The sequence below is a fragment of the Petaurus breviceps genome, unplaced genomic scaffold (assembly GCF_028583685.1).
Source record: "Petaurus breviceps papuanus isolate PSGF00001 unplaced genomic scaffold, PetGlider_PUasm1.0 174, whole genome shotgun sequence".
In the NCBI taxonomy this organism is placed as follows: domain Eukaryota; kingdom Metazoa; phylum Chordata; class Mammalia; order Diprotodontia; family Petauridae; genus Petaurus; species Petaurus breviceps.
Window position 1 is genome coordinate 64,278,958 of NW_027185761.1, and position 13,213 is coordinate 64,292,170.

Sequence of the window (13,213 nt, forward strand, 5' to 3'; positions counted from 1 at the left end):
TGCACTGCCATGGATCCTATCTCCTCAATCCCCACAAAATTAGACTGGAGATACTCAGGAGACATACTGCCTTAACCCCAAGTCCCCGATGCCACCTGCATGCACTACACAGTAATTACCTGACACACTACAGGGGCCCAAATGGTAAACAATAAGTATGCAGGTAATAAAAAAAAAGGGTTAGCCCCCTGGGAAAAAAAAGAGAGAGTCCAGCATTTTCTGATCCATCTTCTCATTACCAAACATAACCTGGTAACCGTCCTTACCTCCACTCAGCAGCCTCATCACCAGCCAAAGCTCGTCTTTCACCACAAAGGACGTATAGTAAGATACAATGTTAGGATGATGGCACTGGCTCATGGCTTGAATTTCTTTCTGTAAAAGGAAAAGCAAAGTGAGCAGTCAGGCACGCAACCAAGACTCCCTGCTCTGCTGCTGCTGGGCTGGATGACGAGCCTCTCCTTGACCTTGTCTCGCCCTTTCCCACCTTGGCCCATTAGGATGGATGGCCTCACTAGGCACATGTTCCTTCCACACCTTCTGAAGGCTCTGTTCTCCCTCTACAGTCAAGCCTTCCATGGGATCTGCCCTTAGTGCCCCAGCTTAAATGAGCTTTTGTTCTCCCTATCTCTGACAGAACTTTGTCTAGGCTTACATAATTTTAAAGTTGGAAGGGACTTCAACAAACCATCCAGCCTCACATACAAGAAGAATCTGGACGAGTCGCTCCTCATTTTGTGGAGAGACCCAGGCTGGCTTCCACTGCCCCTCCCAGCCCCACTTCTTACTGACCTTACAAAGATCAGATCACCGCAGCACTACCTTCTTGTTTCTTAACCAAAGATTTAAAAGCAATAGAACTGTTACCGTGACTAAGGTTTAATGAAGTGACAATATTTCAAGATTCAATTTGAAATAAAGTTTTCTCTCCAAAAAATCAAAAGCAAAAAGAAAAAAGCCACAAGCCTTTAACAAGCTCTTTCTCTAGGATGAAATTTTAAAAAGAGAAATGTAACAGTTTTCTCCTGATTATGAAATATTAATAAAATGTAATGAAAGGTCATGTTATTTAAGGACTAATTATAACTGCATAAGCAGGCAATTCTTTCAGATCAAACTGTTGGCTCCTAAGTCTAACTGGGTCTGTACATAACCAAGATCTTGGGGTGACGATGAAGAGAATTGTCTAGAGAGTGTAGTGAGAAATGAGAAAGTTAACAACAAGGTCCTCCAGCCGCGATTTCAAATCCCGAGACATCTGCCGGGTGCCTCTGGCTCCAGATCAAGAGTCTACTAAGGAAGCTACCTCCTCTTCTAGCCACAAGAGACAGTGCTGCTCTCTAGAATAAATCCCTTACATTACTGACGAAGTCACGGCACAGTCAAGGGCTGTGGTAAAGACATCACTGGTCAGGAAAACAACCAAAAAGAAACAGGCCCAAGAATCTCACTTCCATCAAAGACAAAGGGCAAGAAGGAGTCTTTGCAAGGTCCAATGTCTGTGCTTCCTCTAGCACCCCTACATGCACAAAGGGCATGGTTTGGTTTCTTCCCAGAGAAATGAAAAATCTGGAAAAAAGATCTACTTTTGAGGTTACTGGGGAAATTAAGAGTTTCTTCAAAAAAATGAAAAACACATCAAAAAGAAAAAATAAGAAAAATGTTTCATGTGTATATATTTGAACCTATTTGCAAAACTGCTTAGCTCTGTGCCTGGCACACAGTAGGTGCGTCTTCCCTTCTGTTTTCCCAAAAAATGCAAGCTCACTGAGGGCAGGAATTTTTCATTTTGTCTTTTCCTTATAAGTGCTTGACAGAGTGGCTGCTTAATAAATTACTTTTAACTGACTGATTGATAGAGAAGGAAAGCTGACTCATTGGAGATTTGGGGAGTACAAATTTCAATGGGTTCTGAGAAAGGATCCAAGAACTTAATATTCTTGCTGAAGGAGATTAAAACAAGAGAGATACTGAATACCCAAGAATGAAATGCTGAAGACACAAGCAGATACTAAAAAGAGGAAGAAAAGGTGAAATACTAGAGACCAATGTTGATACACAGACAACTCATCAACACATTCTGATTGTAAAGGGGGAAGCAAGGGAAGGGAACTTACAATGACTAAACAAGAGTAGCAGGTTCTCTCAAAATGTCGGGATCTTTCACAACAACAATCAGGGGAGATTTCTTAACTTTAAAAGGGAAACAGAAAAACCCAGCCCTAAATCAGACCTTTCTGACTACGTAAAATTAAAAGCTTTTATTTTTTTTTTTGCCTTTTTTTTGGAGGGGGGGGGAAGGGCAGTTGGGGTTAAGTGACTTGCCCAAGGTCACATGGCTAGTTTTTGTGTTGTGTCTGAGGCCGGATTTGAACTCAGGTCCTCCTGACTCCAGGGCCAGTGCTCTATTCACTGTGCCACCTAGCCACCCCAAATTAAAAAGCTTTTTGCACATACAAAATTCATGTAGCCAGCATAAGTGGGGGAGTGGACAGATCAAAATCAAATACTAACGGAAAAAAACTAATCCCAACAGACATTCTGTGATAGGTGAATGTCATCAGAGGAAATGAAGTTTTCAAAAGAAGAAATGCAAATAGTCAATGACTATGCAGAAAAAAATGTTCTACATCACAAATAAGTAACACGTCGACTAAAACAACCAGCAAATGTAAAGATGACACCAAATGGACGCTGCTGAGGGGGCTGTGGTGGGGCAAGCTAATTCCCTGCTATGGAGTTCTGAATCCAGCCAGCCAGTCTAGAAAACCATTCAGGATCAGTCAAGAAAAGTAAAAAAAAAAAACAAAAACAGCCATGATTCCTACCCTTTGACCCAGGAAGTGAACTGCTCTCATATTTACTCCTAACAGGCCTGGAACTGGAAACAAAGTTGGGGTCTAACCATTGGGAAATGGCCAAATAAACTGTGGTGCACAGATATAATACAATGTTCTTGTGTGGTAAGAAATGGGAATTCTGCTAATTCTCTCTTTCACCCAGGATCCCGTGTAAAGTCCTCTGCTGGGTTTGTAGAGGCCTTCCTCAGCCAGCCTCACCCACATTCTGCTCCTCACACTTCACTCCCTGTCTACACTGAGCTATTCTGGCTTCCTGGGGACTCCCCCCTTCTACTCCAGGCATTTTCACTGGCTGGCCCCCAAGTTTGAAACCCTCTCCTTTCCTCTGCCTCCCGCCTTCCCTGGCTTCCTTCAAGGCTTAGCCAAAATCCAGTCTTCTGCAAGAAGTCTCCTCAGTAATGTTAGTGACTTCCCTCTGAGATTATCTCCACCTTATCCAGTTTATACATAATTCTTTGCACGCTGACTTTCCCCCGTCCCCCCAACTAGACTGTTGAGCTCCTACTGTGCTTCTCAGTGCTTAGTGCATAGTAGGTACTTAATAAGTGGTTGCTGACTGAAGAATTCTGAGAAACATGAGAATTCTCTAAACTGAGGCAGAGTGTAATGTAACCCAAACTGTAACATACATAAAGCCTACAACCATGGAACGAAAGCATCCAAAGAACACCAATTCTGAATGACTCTAATGGCCAATCTCCCTCCTCTAAGCAGAGCGGCGAAGTAGTCTGGGGACAGAACGCTGCTTTCACCCTGGTCATGCTACCTATGTAGTTGATTCTCCCTGGGGGGAGGTGTAAGATATGGAGAAAAGGCAAAATGGCAACAGAAGAAAAGGAGTCTTAGAGCCCTAAAAAATCCGTGGGTGGTGATGAATGCCAAGGACAGCAAAAAAAAAAAAAAATTGGGGGTTTTATTTTAGAACTAAATTTTCATTGACATTTGTTTTTACATCACCTCTACTCCCCAAGGTATTCCTCTCTCCTCCCTGCTTCCAGAAAGCATTCCTCAGAATCAAGTTTCTTCAAAGCTATTTGGGGAGGGGCCCCCTAGGTGGCCCTAGGTGGCACAGTGAATATAGCACCGGCCCTGGGGTTAGGAGGACCTAAGTTCAAATCCAGCCTCAGACACTAGACACACTTACGAGCTGTGTGACCTTGGGCAAGTCACTTAACCCCAATTGTCTTGCCTTCCTTCCCCCCTCCAAAAAAAGAGCTATTTGGGGGACAAATAGCTAGGAGAATTATACCCATACAATTTTCTTGGAGGCTTAAATGGTTTATTTGGTCAAAATGGAATAGAATGAAATATTTAAAATCAATACAAACTTCACATTGCTATGTAACCAGAGGAGCACAGATTTTTCTCTCTCCTGATGGCAAAGCTGCCTAGAGCACCCCACTGACCAAAAAGCCAGAGGAGCTCCGTTTTTTCCTGTGCATGTGACTATGTCTCTACTGTGCTCTTCCTCAGCTTTTTGTGGAAGGGAGGGAGACGGGGCGATCGGCCCCGAAAGAGCTGATCACATGTTGTTGCCACCTTTCACATGGAAAGGGAAGCCAAGCCTGGTGCTGACAGGGACAGCTGCAGCAGCAGCCTTTCTAAGCGACTGGCATGCCAATGAAAACTGGCTAACGGGTTGTGGCCTGCTGACACCTGAGAGATCCTAATCTGGGAACAAAGAGCTAAAGCCCACATCAATGAGAAACAAACAAACAAAGCTTTCCATTCCTTTCCACCAGAGCTAGGTTCCCGGGCTAGCAAAGGCAGGCTTGTGTACCAGGAGCTCGTCCATGCTGGTCTGACACTTTTCCAGATTTATCCGCTTGATGGCCACTTTCTCCTTCTTGGGGGTACAGTATGCTGCTTGGACCACCGCAGTCGCTCCACTACCTAAAAAAGCAGTAAGAAAGATGTGGTTAAAAGAAAGGATGAGGCTTCTTCTGGAAGTCAATATTCAGTACACTCAGTGAGGATTTAAGTAAAGGGGAGTGAATAACTTCATTCCAGTCTAAATTCTGCATAAAGCCACAGATAAAAAGAAGAAGTGCACATCAGAAATAGTCTGTTCGTAAACATTCCCCAGACACAGCAAACTCACAGGGCACAAAGACGCACAAAGGTCACCGAGGCCAGTGCTTCTCAAACTGGGTGAGACCCAAGTGACATCACAAGAGGCTCCACAAAGAAACCTGTAACAGGGGCCCAGAGCCCCCGATAGTCTTTTGTAGACCCCCAGTCTACAAACTTTGGCATCTATGGCAATACACAACTGGATATTAATCAAAACTGACCATGTGACTGACACATTAGACTCTTAATTAATGGTCTAGATTCAATCACTATGCGCCACCAGTAACAGAACACAAAACCTGAGGGCTGTTCAGGAGAACAAATATAAAATCAACCTTTAGTCATTTACAGTTTTAATTTGGGAGTGTTTTATTATTATTTTTACTGCAAGATTTTTGCAGTAGACAAACCCTCACTATGGATAATTGAGTTAATCTGGAAGTCTGGAGGGCAGGAAATGAAAAGCATTAAAAACCAAGACCTTAATGATGCAACAAACCAGCATCCACAAAGCTTATTTGAATATGGAACTTGGACAATGATATCCAATTTGGATTTAGGAATCCCATTCCCTGTGCCAGGAATGTCTTCTCTGTCATTCACTGGCCCTCAAAGGCTTCGAAGTAGGAGCCCTTCCAGACCCAATGTCCTCTGGGCTCCTTGCCCTCTTCCCCAAGGTCTTTCTAGATTCGATTTCTCCTTGGTGAGCAGGCCCCCAAACAGCTCTCTAAAAGGCCACATCGCTCAAGTATGCTGTCTCCCCAAGCAGGCTGCCATCTTGTCTAACATCACCAGCTCCTCAAAGATATACAACCATAGGTCAGTTTTCAATTCAACTCAATCAACATTTATCCAACAACCATTGTGGCTGAGCTCCCTGCCACGTGCAGAGGGAGAGCTCAAGTCTGTATATGCACTTTCCACAAAACAGCCCCTTTCACAGGAGAGGAAATCAGCTCTGAGAAGTGAGGTTGCACTTGTGGAGGTTAAGTTTCCTCCAAATCCCATTAATTTGAAGCAAGCTGAGGAGAAATTGAGGTTCCCCACAACTAAGGAGCCGGCAGAATCAGGGGTCTTCCAGACTGCACACAGCGCCTGGAGCAGGGAGAGCAGCTCAGGGAATGGGACAAACTAAAGCCATTTACCTCCAACAGCTCTGTTACCTTACACAGGCAACTTGCTCACTAGATGCAAGCCACAATCCCTTCACACTTTAAGGTGAGCCACGAGCTGTTCTGGCAAGCAAACAAACAAACCTCTTCCCAGCGCTAGGGAAGAAAGGCTGCCTCCCCTCCATGATCCTCCTGAATCTCTGCCACTAAGTACAGGTGCCCAGAGCCCAGTAAGGGAGGGAAGGGGTTGAGGGCAGCTGCATGCCCCTCCCCAGACAGCTCCTTTCAGAATCCTGCTCTGCCAGGCCTCTCCTCCCAGCTGACTGCTCCTTCTTGGGCTCCTCCCAGCTTCCTTCACGTCCCAGCTCTGAAATCGCCCTGCTTCCAGTGGGCCTTCCCAACCAGCAGGGATGCTAGCACCAACCTGAGGTTACTATCTAGACTAGAGCTCGTCTGTACATGGCTGGTTGTATGCAATCTCCCCCACGAGTTCCAGGGGAGCTAGGACTATCCAGGGCCTTTCTTTCTTTGCATCTCAGCACTCAGGACAGTCCCTGGCACCAAGTAGGCACTTCAGAAATACCTGCCCTTACATTCAAGATCTGGCACAACCTGGCCCCACAACTCTGAGCCCCCTCTAGGCTCATCTTCCACCAGACCCCATTCAAAAGAAAATACACAAGTTGTAAAAGGGATCAAAGAAACGCAAATTAAAACAACTCTGAGATGCCACTTTTTGCTCACCAAATTAGAAAATACTTCAAAGTTCAAACTTGATATGCCTGTACCCTCATTTTTTGGGGGAACTGTAAACCAGTGTAGCTTGGGGGGAATGATATCAAATTAGACACTGGGAGCTGTACAACTAACTGCTCATCTCACTGAACCACTGCTGTGCCAGCACTAGAGTATTGATGACATGGAAAAAGGCCATCCACTCATAAAAAGGGAAATAATTCTCAGTGCAACTAACTATCCATGACAGCAAAGCAACTGGCAACAATTGAGGGGACTGAGTGTTGGGGAAAGCAGAGAGCAAAAGACAGTATGTTAATGCAACGGACTATGGCTATTTCATAAAAAATGGCAAATACAAAGAATACAAATCGATATGGGCAAACCTGACTTAATGAAGAAGAAATAAAAACGCATACAACGACTGAAAATAACAAAAATAACAGCAAAATAACCAAAACCCCAACAGAGAAATCCACAGAAGGGGAAGGCTGAAGAAGACACCAACAGGTCCCCGTTACTGTTGCTTTAGAATTAAGAGGCGCTTTGCGCAGCCTGCGCTGACGTGTCTGGCCTCCCATGCGATGCTTCCTTTTGTTCTTGTCTATGTGCTCACATGTATGTCTGTCAGCGGATACATCTTTGTCAATGATATTTTTATCCTGATCCTTAAAAATCTAAGTTTCCTCCAAATCCCATTAATTTGAAGCAAACAATGTCCAGAGCTACCTCTCCACCTCAGAATGGTCCAACAGAATAGTTTTCTACCCAAAGCAAAGCTGCTTTTATATAGTCACATACATAGCGTGGTCCCTCACCACCTTGCGGCTCCTGAGTCAGCCTGCTGGCCTTCCTTCAGCTCCCACTGTCTCAGCAGCCAGCCCTTAGTGGACACCTTGGACCCAACAAGCCTAAAATCCCTTGGAACCTGAAGGGTGGAGCCCTACTGTCTGGTTCTTTTTGAAAGAACAAGAAATCTTTGCTTATCTATTTTATAGATTATTCACAATGAAAATGTTCCAAGGCTAGCTCCGCTTTCTCCTGACACTCTGCAGGCTTTCAGTTACACAAAACAACCATTTGTTACTCATAAAATGCAAAATGATTTTAATAACAGCCCAGCCAAAACATAATTATGAAGAATGGAAATATCATAATCTATTCCAAAGCCAAAGAAAAATGATTCAAGGATTAACTATGCAGCCCCTCCCTCCTCCATCACAAGGACAACTAGGGCAATGATGACAACAAAAATCTGCAGGGGTTTTTTACCTTGAGAGATGAGATAATGGATTTCCTCTTGCCTACTTTCCATTCACTGTAAATCAGAGGTTGCCGCTTCTGTAAGTAAGGATGATGCCCCTCTTTCAGCCCAACGGATTGAGCAAATATCCCTAGAGACAAAAGACCGCTCTAAACCTAATCCCCAAGTTAGAAGGGAAACTCATAAGAAGCCGGGGCTGGTGCTCAGGCATGAGGGGCTCTCACACTTCCCCTGCTGGGGAGCAGACTAAGCCTAAGAATTCTCAGCGGTTCTCATTGGTGAGCTGAACTCTCCCTCACTCCACCTCATTAGACCATGGCTCCTCACTCGTTACTCTGGAACTGAACAAAAACACACCAGACAGCTCTTCGAGTATTTGCGGACAGAAATGTCACCCGGGGTCTGAGCAAGATATACAGTGCTTACAGACCCGTTCCTTTCCATGATCTTCATGGCCAATGCATGCATCATGTACACAGTGTTTATGATTGCTAGCATGGACACAGGTGCCCCACAGGCAGAGGACCAGGGTGCTATACCTGTCCAACACCACAGGCCCTCTGCCATCCTGGCCATCCTGCTGGCTCTCTCATCCATAAGCACAAGACTTAGCTGCCTGGTGATCGAAGCTCATCCCTTCTCCTGAGCTGGGCACCCCAGGCCCAATGTGATTTATGGGCAGGACACTGGCCTGGCCTCATGCCACCACTAAACAGAAGATCTCAACTTGCTTTTAGGTGTTTAGAGAAAGCATAGCACTGTATGGCCTTTGAGTTAACAGGATCTGCCCTCGTTCCCCTCACCCCCACTCCCTTAGGAGCCGTGTGACCCTGAGCAAGGACTTCAGTAAGGAAACCATCAATAAGGTGGAGTTCATAACAGAAACACCCAAGGCCTGGGGATCCTGGGGATCAAATGAGAAGTGCTCAGAATACCTAAAGCAAGATAAAACTATGAGCTTTCAATCAAGTCCAACCAGGAACCCCAGAGGGAAGCCACACCAGCAATCCAATGGAAGCTAACTTCCACACAGAGTTCCTGTCAGTCTCCCAACTGGAAGGAGAGGACCTGGCTTCTGGCCCCGAGGCTCAACAGCTTGATTTGGGGGTTTTAGGTTTTGCTTTTCAGTTTCCATCCAAACCAGATTCACCACCTTTCTCCTCTCAGCCTCCAACTCCCCCACTACCACTGGCCAGGGCACCACCCTGGCTTACAGCCTCAGCAGAGTCCTCCACTCCACTCTCACACACCCAACACAGCCAACTAAAGGACAAATCTTGTCCTTTTTATCTCCACAATTACCCCTTCTAAATTAGCCTTCTTCCCCAACTACCTGGGAGCTCTATCTTTTATGTACAACACATATCATCTCCCCCATTCAATGAAATCTCCTTGAATACAAGCCCAGTTTCATTCTGGTCTGTTTTGCCAGTATTTAGCACTATATTTTGGAGAAAAAAAAAATTTAGGGCGGCTAGGCCCACAACAGGCCCCAAATAAAAAGCGCTGTTGCTAAATTACACAGACCTTAAAGTCCACCCAAAATCTTCCATCTTTTCCCAATGAATTGCTGTCTGCCTCCCCCCGGCCCAATCTTATACTTAAAGAGTCCATTTTAAAACACAAATACAGGCTCTGACACGATTCTTGTTGCATTTTCTTTTACTTGATTCTACATGGTCAAGAGCTTTCTGAATGCTAAAGCTTCATCTGGTCTGTAATTCTCCCTCCCAATTTTCTGTCATCCGCAAATGGGACAAGTACGTCTTCAATTCAAGTTGCTGATGACAATGCCCAACTACACAAGGCCAAGTCCAGATTCCCCGGGGCACTGCACCTAGAGCCCCTCACTCAGAGGTCACAGAAGGCCATCCTGTACACACTCCCAGGGAACCAGTCCGAGAGATGTCCATGTCTCCGGCCTCTGCGCCCAATCTTCCTGGAGGGGACACAAGTTGTGAGGCCATCCTACAGACAGAGAGCAATGCGCAGCCCTGACTGCTTCCCCATAGACACTGCACATATGCTGAGACTTCCAGGCAACCTGCCAACCTGGCCAAGGAACTGGAACCCAGGCAATGCCTACTAGTACATGCACTGTCCTGGTTGCCTACCCATCAGCAGAATGCAAAGGGAAGGCACTGAGTGCAAGGCCCCCTGGTGCCTTTTCTTTGTATTCCCACCACTCAGCACAAAACCTGGCACACAGGCTGGTTTGACTGATACTGAGCCCAGCCCTTCTAAGCCACCTCACTGTGTCTCTGAATGAAGCTATCCCTTAATCCTTCTTCTCTCTTTTCAAGTTGGAGGAAGAGATCCAGATCTTCCAGCAATCCTCCCTCAAGTGTAACAGAGAAGGGCAGCCCAGCCTGCGTGGACAGTATAGACAGAGCAATGACCTTGGAAGCAGAGAACCTGGGTCAGATGGCTGCCTGGCCACCTGACTGCCTGGATGGCCTTACACTCAGCACTCCCTGGGCCTCGGTTTTCTCCTCCCTAAGATGATGAGTTATACGCTATTCTGAGGTCCCTCTATCTCTACCCTGATGATCCTGCGGTCCCTCACCATCCCAGTCCTTCCTCTGAATGCTCAGCAGTTTGTCAATATCCCTCTAAAATGGTGGTTCCCATGAAGCCCAGGAAGTCCAGCTCCCCCATTTAGGCTTCCCTGATTCCTCAACAAAAAGAGAGTCCTTCTACAGAAGAACATGTCAAGTACTTGGTTAAAATGGTTACTGACACTTATCTAGTGCGTTTACAATTTGCAAAGATCTTTATAAATACTATCTCATTTATTCCCCAGGACTGTTACCCTGGGAAAGTAGGTGCTATTATTATCACCATTTTACAGCTGAGGAAACTGAGGCAGACAACAGTTTCAGCAACTTGCCCAGGGTCACAGGGTTAGTAAGTGTCTGAAGCCAGATTTGCACTCAGGTCTTCCTGCCTCCAGGTCTGGCACCCTAACCACTGTGCCCCCCCTCACTGCCGGTACCCTTCATTCACACAAGCCCCCTGTATACCATTTTACCTTGATTTCATTACTGAGAAACTGTTCAACTCTCTTGGCCATCTTTCCTTTTTCAGTTTCTGGAGAAGAAAACCACACCTCTCTTTCCTCTGAACTGTTAAAAATGTCCTGCCCTAAAATGGAAGGCATGTCAATGACTCAAAAAAGCACTTAAGCACCTGTAATATACCAGGCACTGCCCTTGTTGTAAAAGAACAGAGTCCCTGCCCTCCAGGTTGTGACTTCAAACCTTTCCTCCCTGCTGTTAAATGTGGGGCCAGAGGAGCAGTTGTTTCTTCTATTCTCTCAAAGAAAACCCGATCAGCAAGCTGGGCCGAGCCAACAACCCAAGGCTGGGCCAGGCATGACTCCTGACAATCAGGGACTGGTGAGCGTGTGATGTTTTAGAGTTTCCAAAGCGCTTTGCAGGCCTCATCCTGCAGGAGCCTCAAAACAGCCCCATGACTTAGACGGGGCAGGTGACAGAAGCCAAGCGTTTCAAAGGAAGCAGTCCCCCTGCTTGAAGCCCACTTGGAATGCACATCTGCTGCCAGGTATAGTGCTGACAAACAGGCATGTGTGGAAAAGTGTGACTGAGCTGGCCAGAGGAACAGGAGGTCAGCAAGATAAGTCGGGGATACTTAGCCCAGAAACAAGATGAATGATCTTCACGTGTCTAAGGGGCTGTCATCGGAGAGAGATCTGACTTGTTTTGCTCTGACAAAGAAACGATGAGAACCAGTGACAGCTGGAAGAAACCTTTGATGCCCCTGAGCCAGATCACCTCATTTTCAGATAAAGAAGCTGAAGCACTGAGAGGTAAGTGACTTGGCAAAGGTCATATAGCTCATAAGTCTCTGATGCAGGATTTGGACCCTGGTGTTAGTAGCTCCAAGTCCACTACATCATCCACTATCCAGTATATTACAATGCCTCAACTTCAGAAAGGCAAAATGTGGCTTAACATAAGCCTCTGGCTGACAGGATCCCCTTTCCACAGGGCTGCCTGTGTCCTGCCATGTTCTGCTACCTACTCCCTGTGGGACCTTGGAAAGGCATCTCCCCTTGCTGGGCCTCAGTTTTCTTACGTGGAAAATGAGGGGACTGGACTGAAAGATTTCTAAGTTTTCTTTCTGGTTCAAAATTTGGGTTGTAAATCTTGAAGATGAGACCATAAGCCTTCGTATTCTCAGCAAGAGCTGATCTTCTATGGTTAGGCCACAGTCATCAAGTGTCAGGGACGACCACACGGAGAGGTGAATTTACCGCCTTGACTTCCCATACTTGGTAACATGTCAAGATTGCTTAGTTAAAAACTGCCTGCTGGGCAGTTTACAGAGGAAGAAATTAAAGATATTTATAAGCATATGAAAAAAATGCTCTAAATCACTATTGATTAGAGAAATGCAAATCAAAACAACTCTGAGGTACCACATCTCACCAGTCAGATTGGCTAAGATGACAAAACAGGAAAATGACAAATGCTGGAGAGGATGTGGGCAAACTGGAACACTGATGCATTGCTGGTGGAGTTGTGAACTGATCCAGCCTTTCTGGAGAGCAATCTGGAATTATGCCCAAAGGGCTATAAATAATTTCATATCCTTTGACCCAGCAATACCACTTCTAGGGTTGTATCCCAAAGAGATCATAGAAGTGAGAGATAGACCCATATGTATAAAAATGTTTATAGCAGCTCTTTCTGTGGTGGCAAAGAATTGGAAATTAAGGAAGTGCCCATCAATTGGGGAATGGCTGAAGAAGTTGTGGTATATGCATGTTATAGAATACTATTGTACTACAAGAAACGAGGGGCAGGTGGACTTCATATTTACCTGGAGAGGCTCATACGAACTGATGCTGAGTGAGAAGAGTAGAACCAGAAGAAATTTGTACACAATTACAGACACAACATATGTGTGATGACCAACTTTGATAGACTGGACTCTTCTCAGCAATCCAGAGTCATAAGTCAACCCCAAAAGATTCATGATGGAGAGAGATGTTTACATCCAGAGAAAGAACTGAGATTGAACCCAGATTGAAGCAAACTACCTGCCCTTTTTCTTTTTCTTGTTTGGTTTTGTTTCCTCTTTCCCATTCTTCATTCCATCTGTTACAATCCTTCTTTATAATCTGACTAATGCCTAATGTGAAA

General features: G+C 45.4%; 1 protein-coding gene across 2 annotated transcripts in view; it reads right to left on the minus strand.

The window, feature by feature from the left end:
• The window catches only part of OXSR1 (oxidative stress responsive kinase 1), a 115,440-nt gene that overhangs the window by 95,706 nt on the left and 6,521 nt on the right, over positions 1-13,213 (minus strand). For both annotated transcript variants that reach the window (XM_069084337.1, XM_069084338.1), the window contains exons 2-3: positions 4,642-4,754; positions 267-375 (exon numbers count right to left, since the gene is read on the minus strand). In XM_069084337.1, coding sequence (XP_068940438.1) covers positions 267-375; positions 4,642-4,754 — 222 coding nt within the window. The remainder of the gene's footprint in view (positions 1-266; positions 376-4,641; positions 4,755-13,213) is intronic.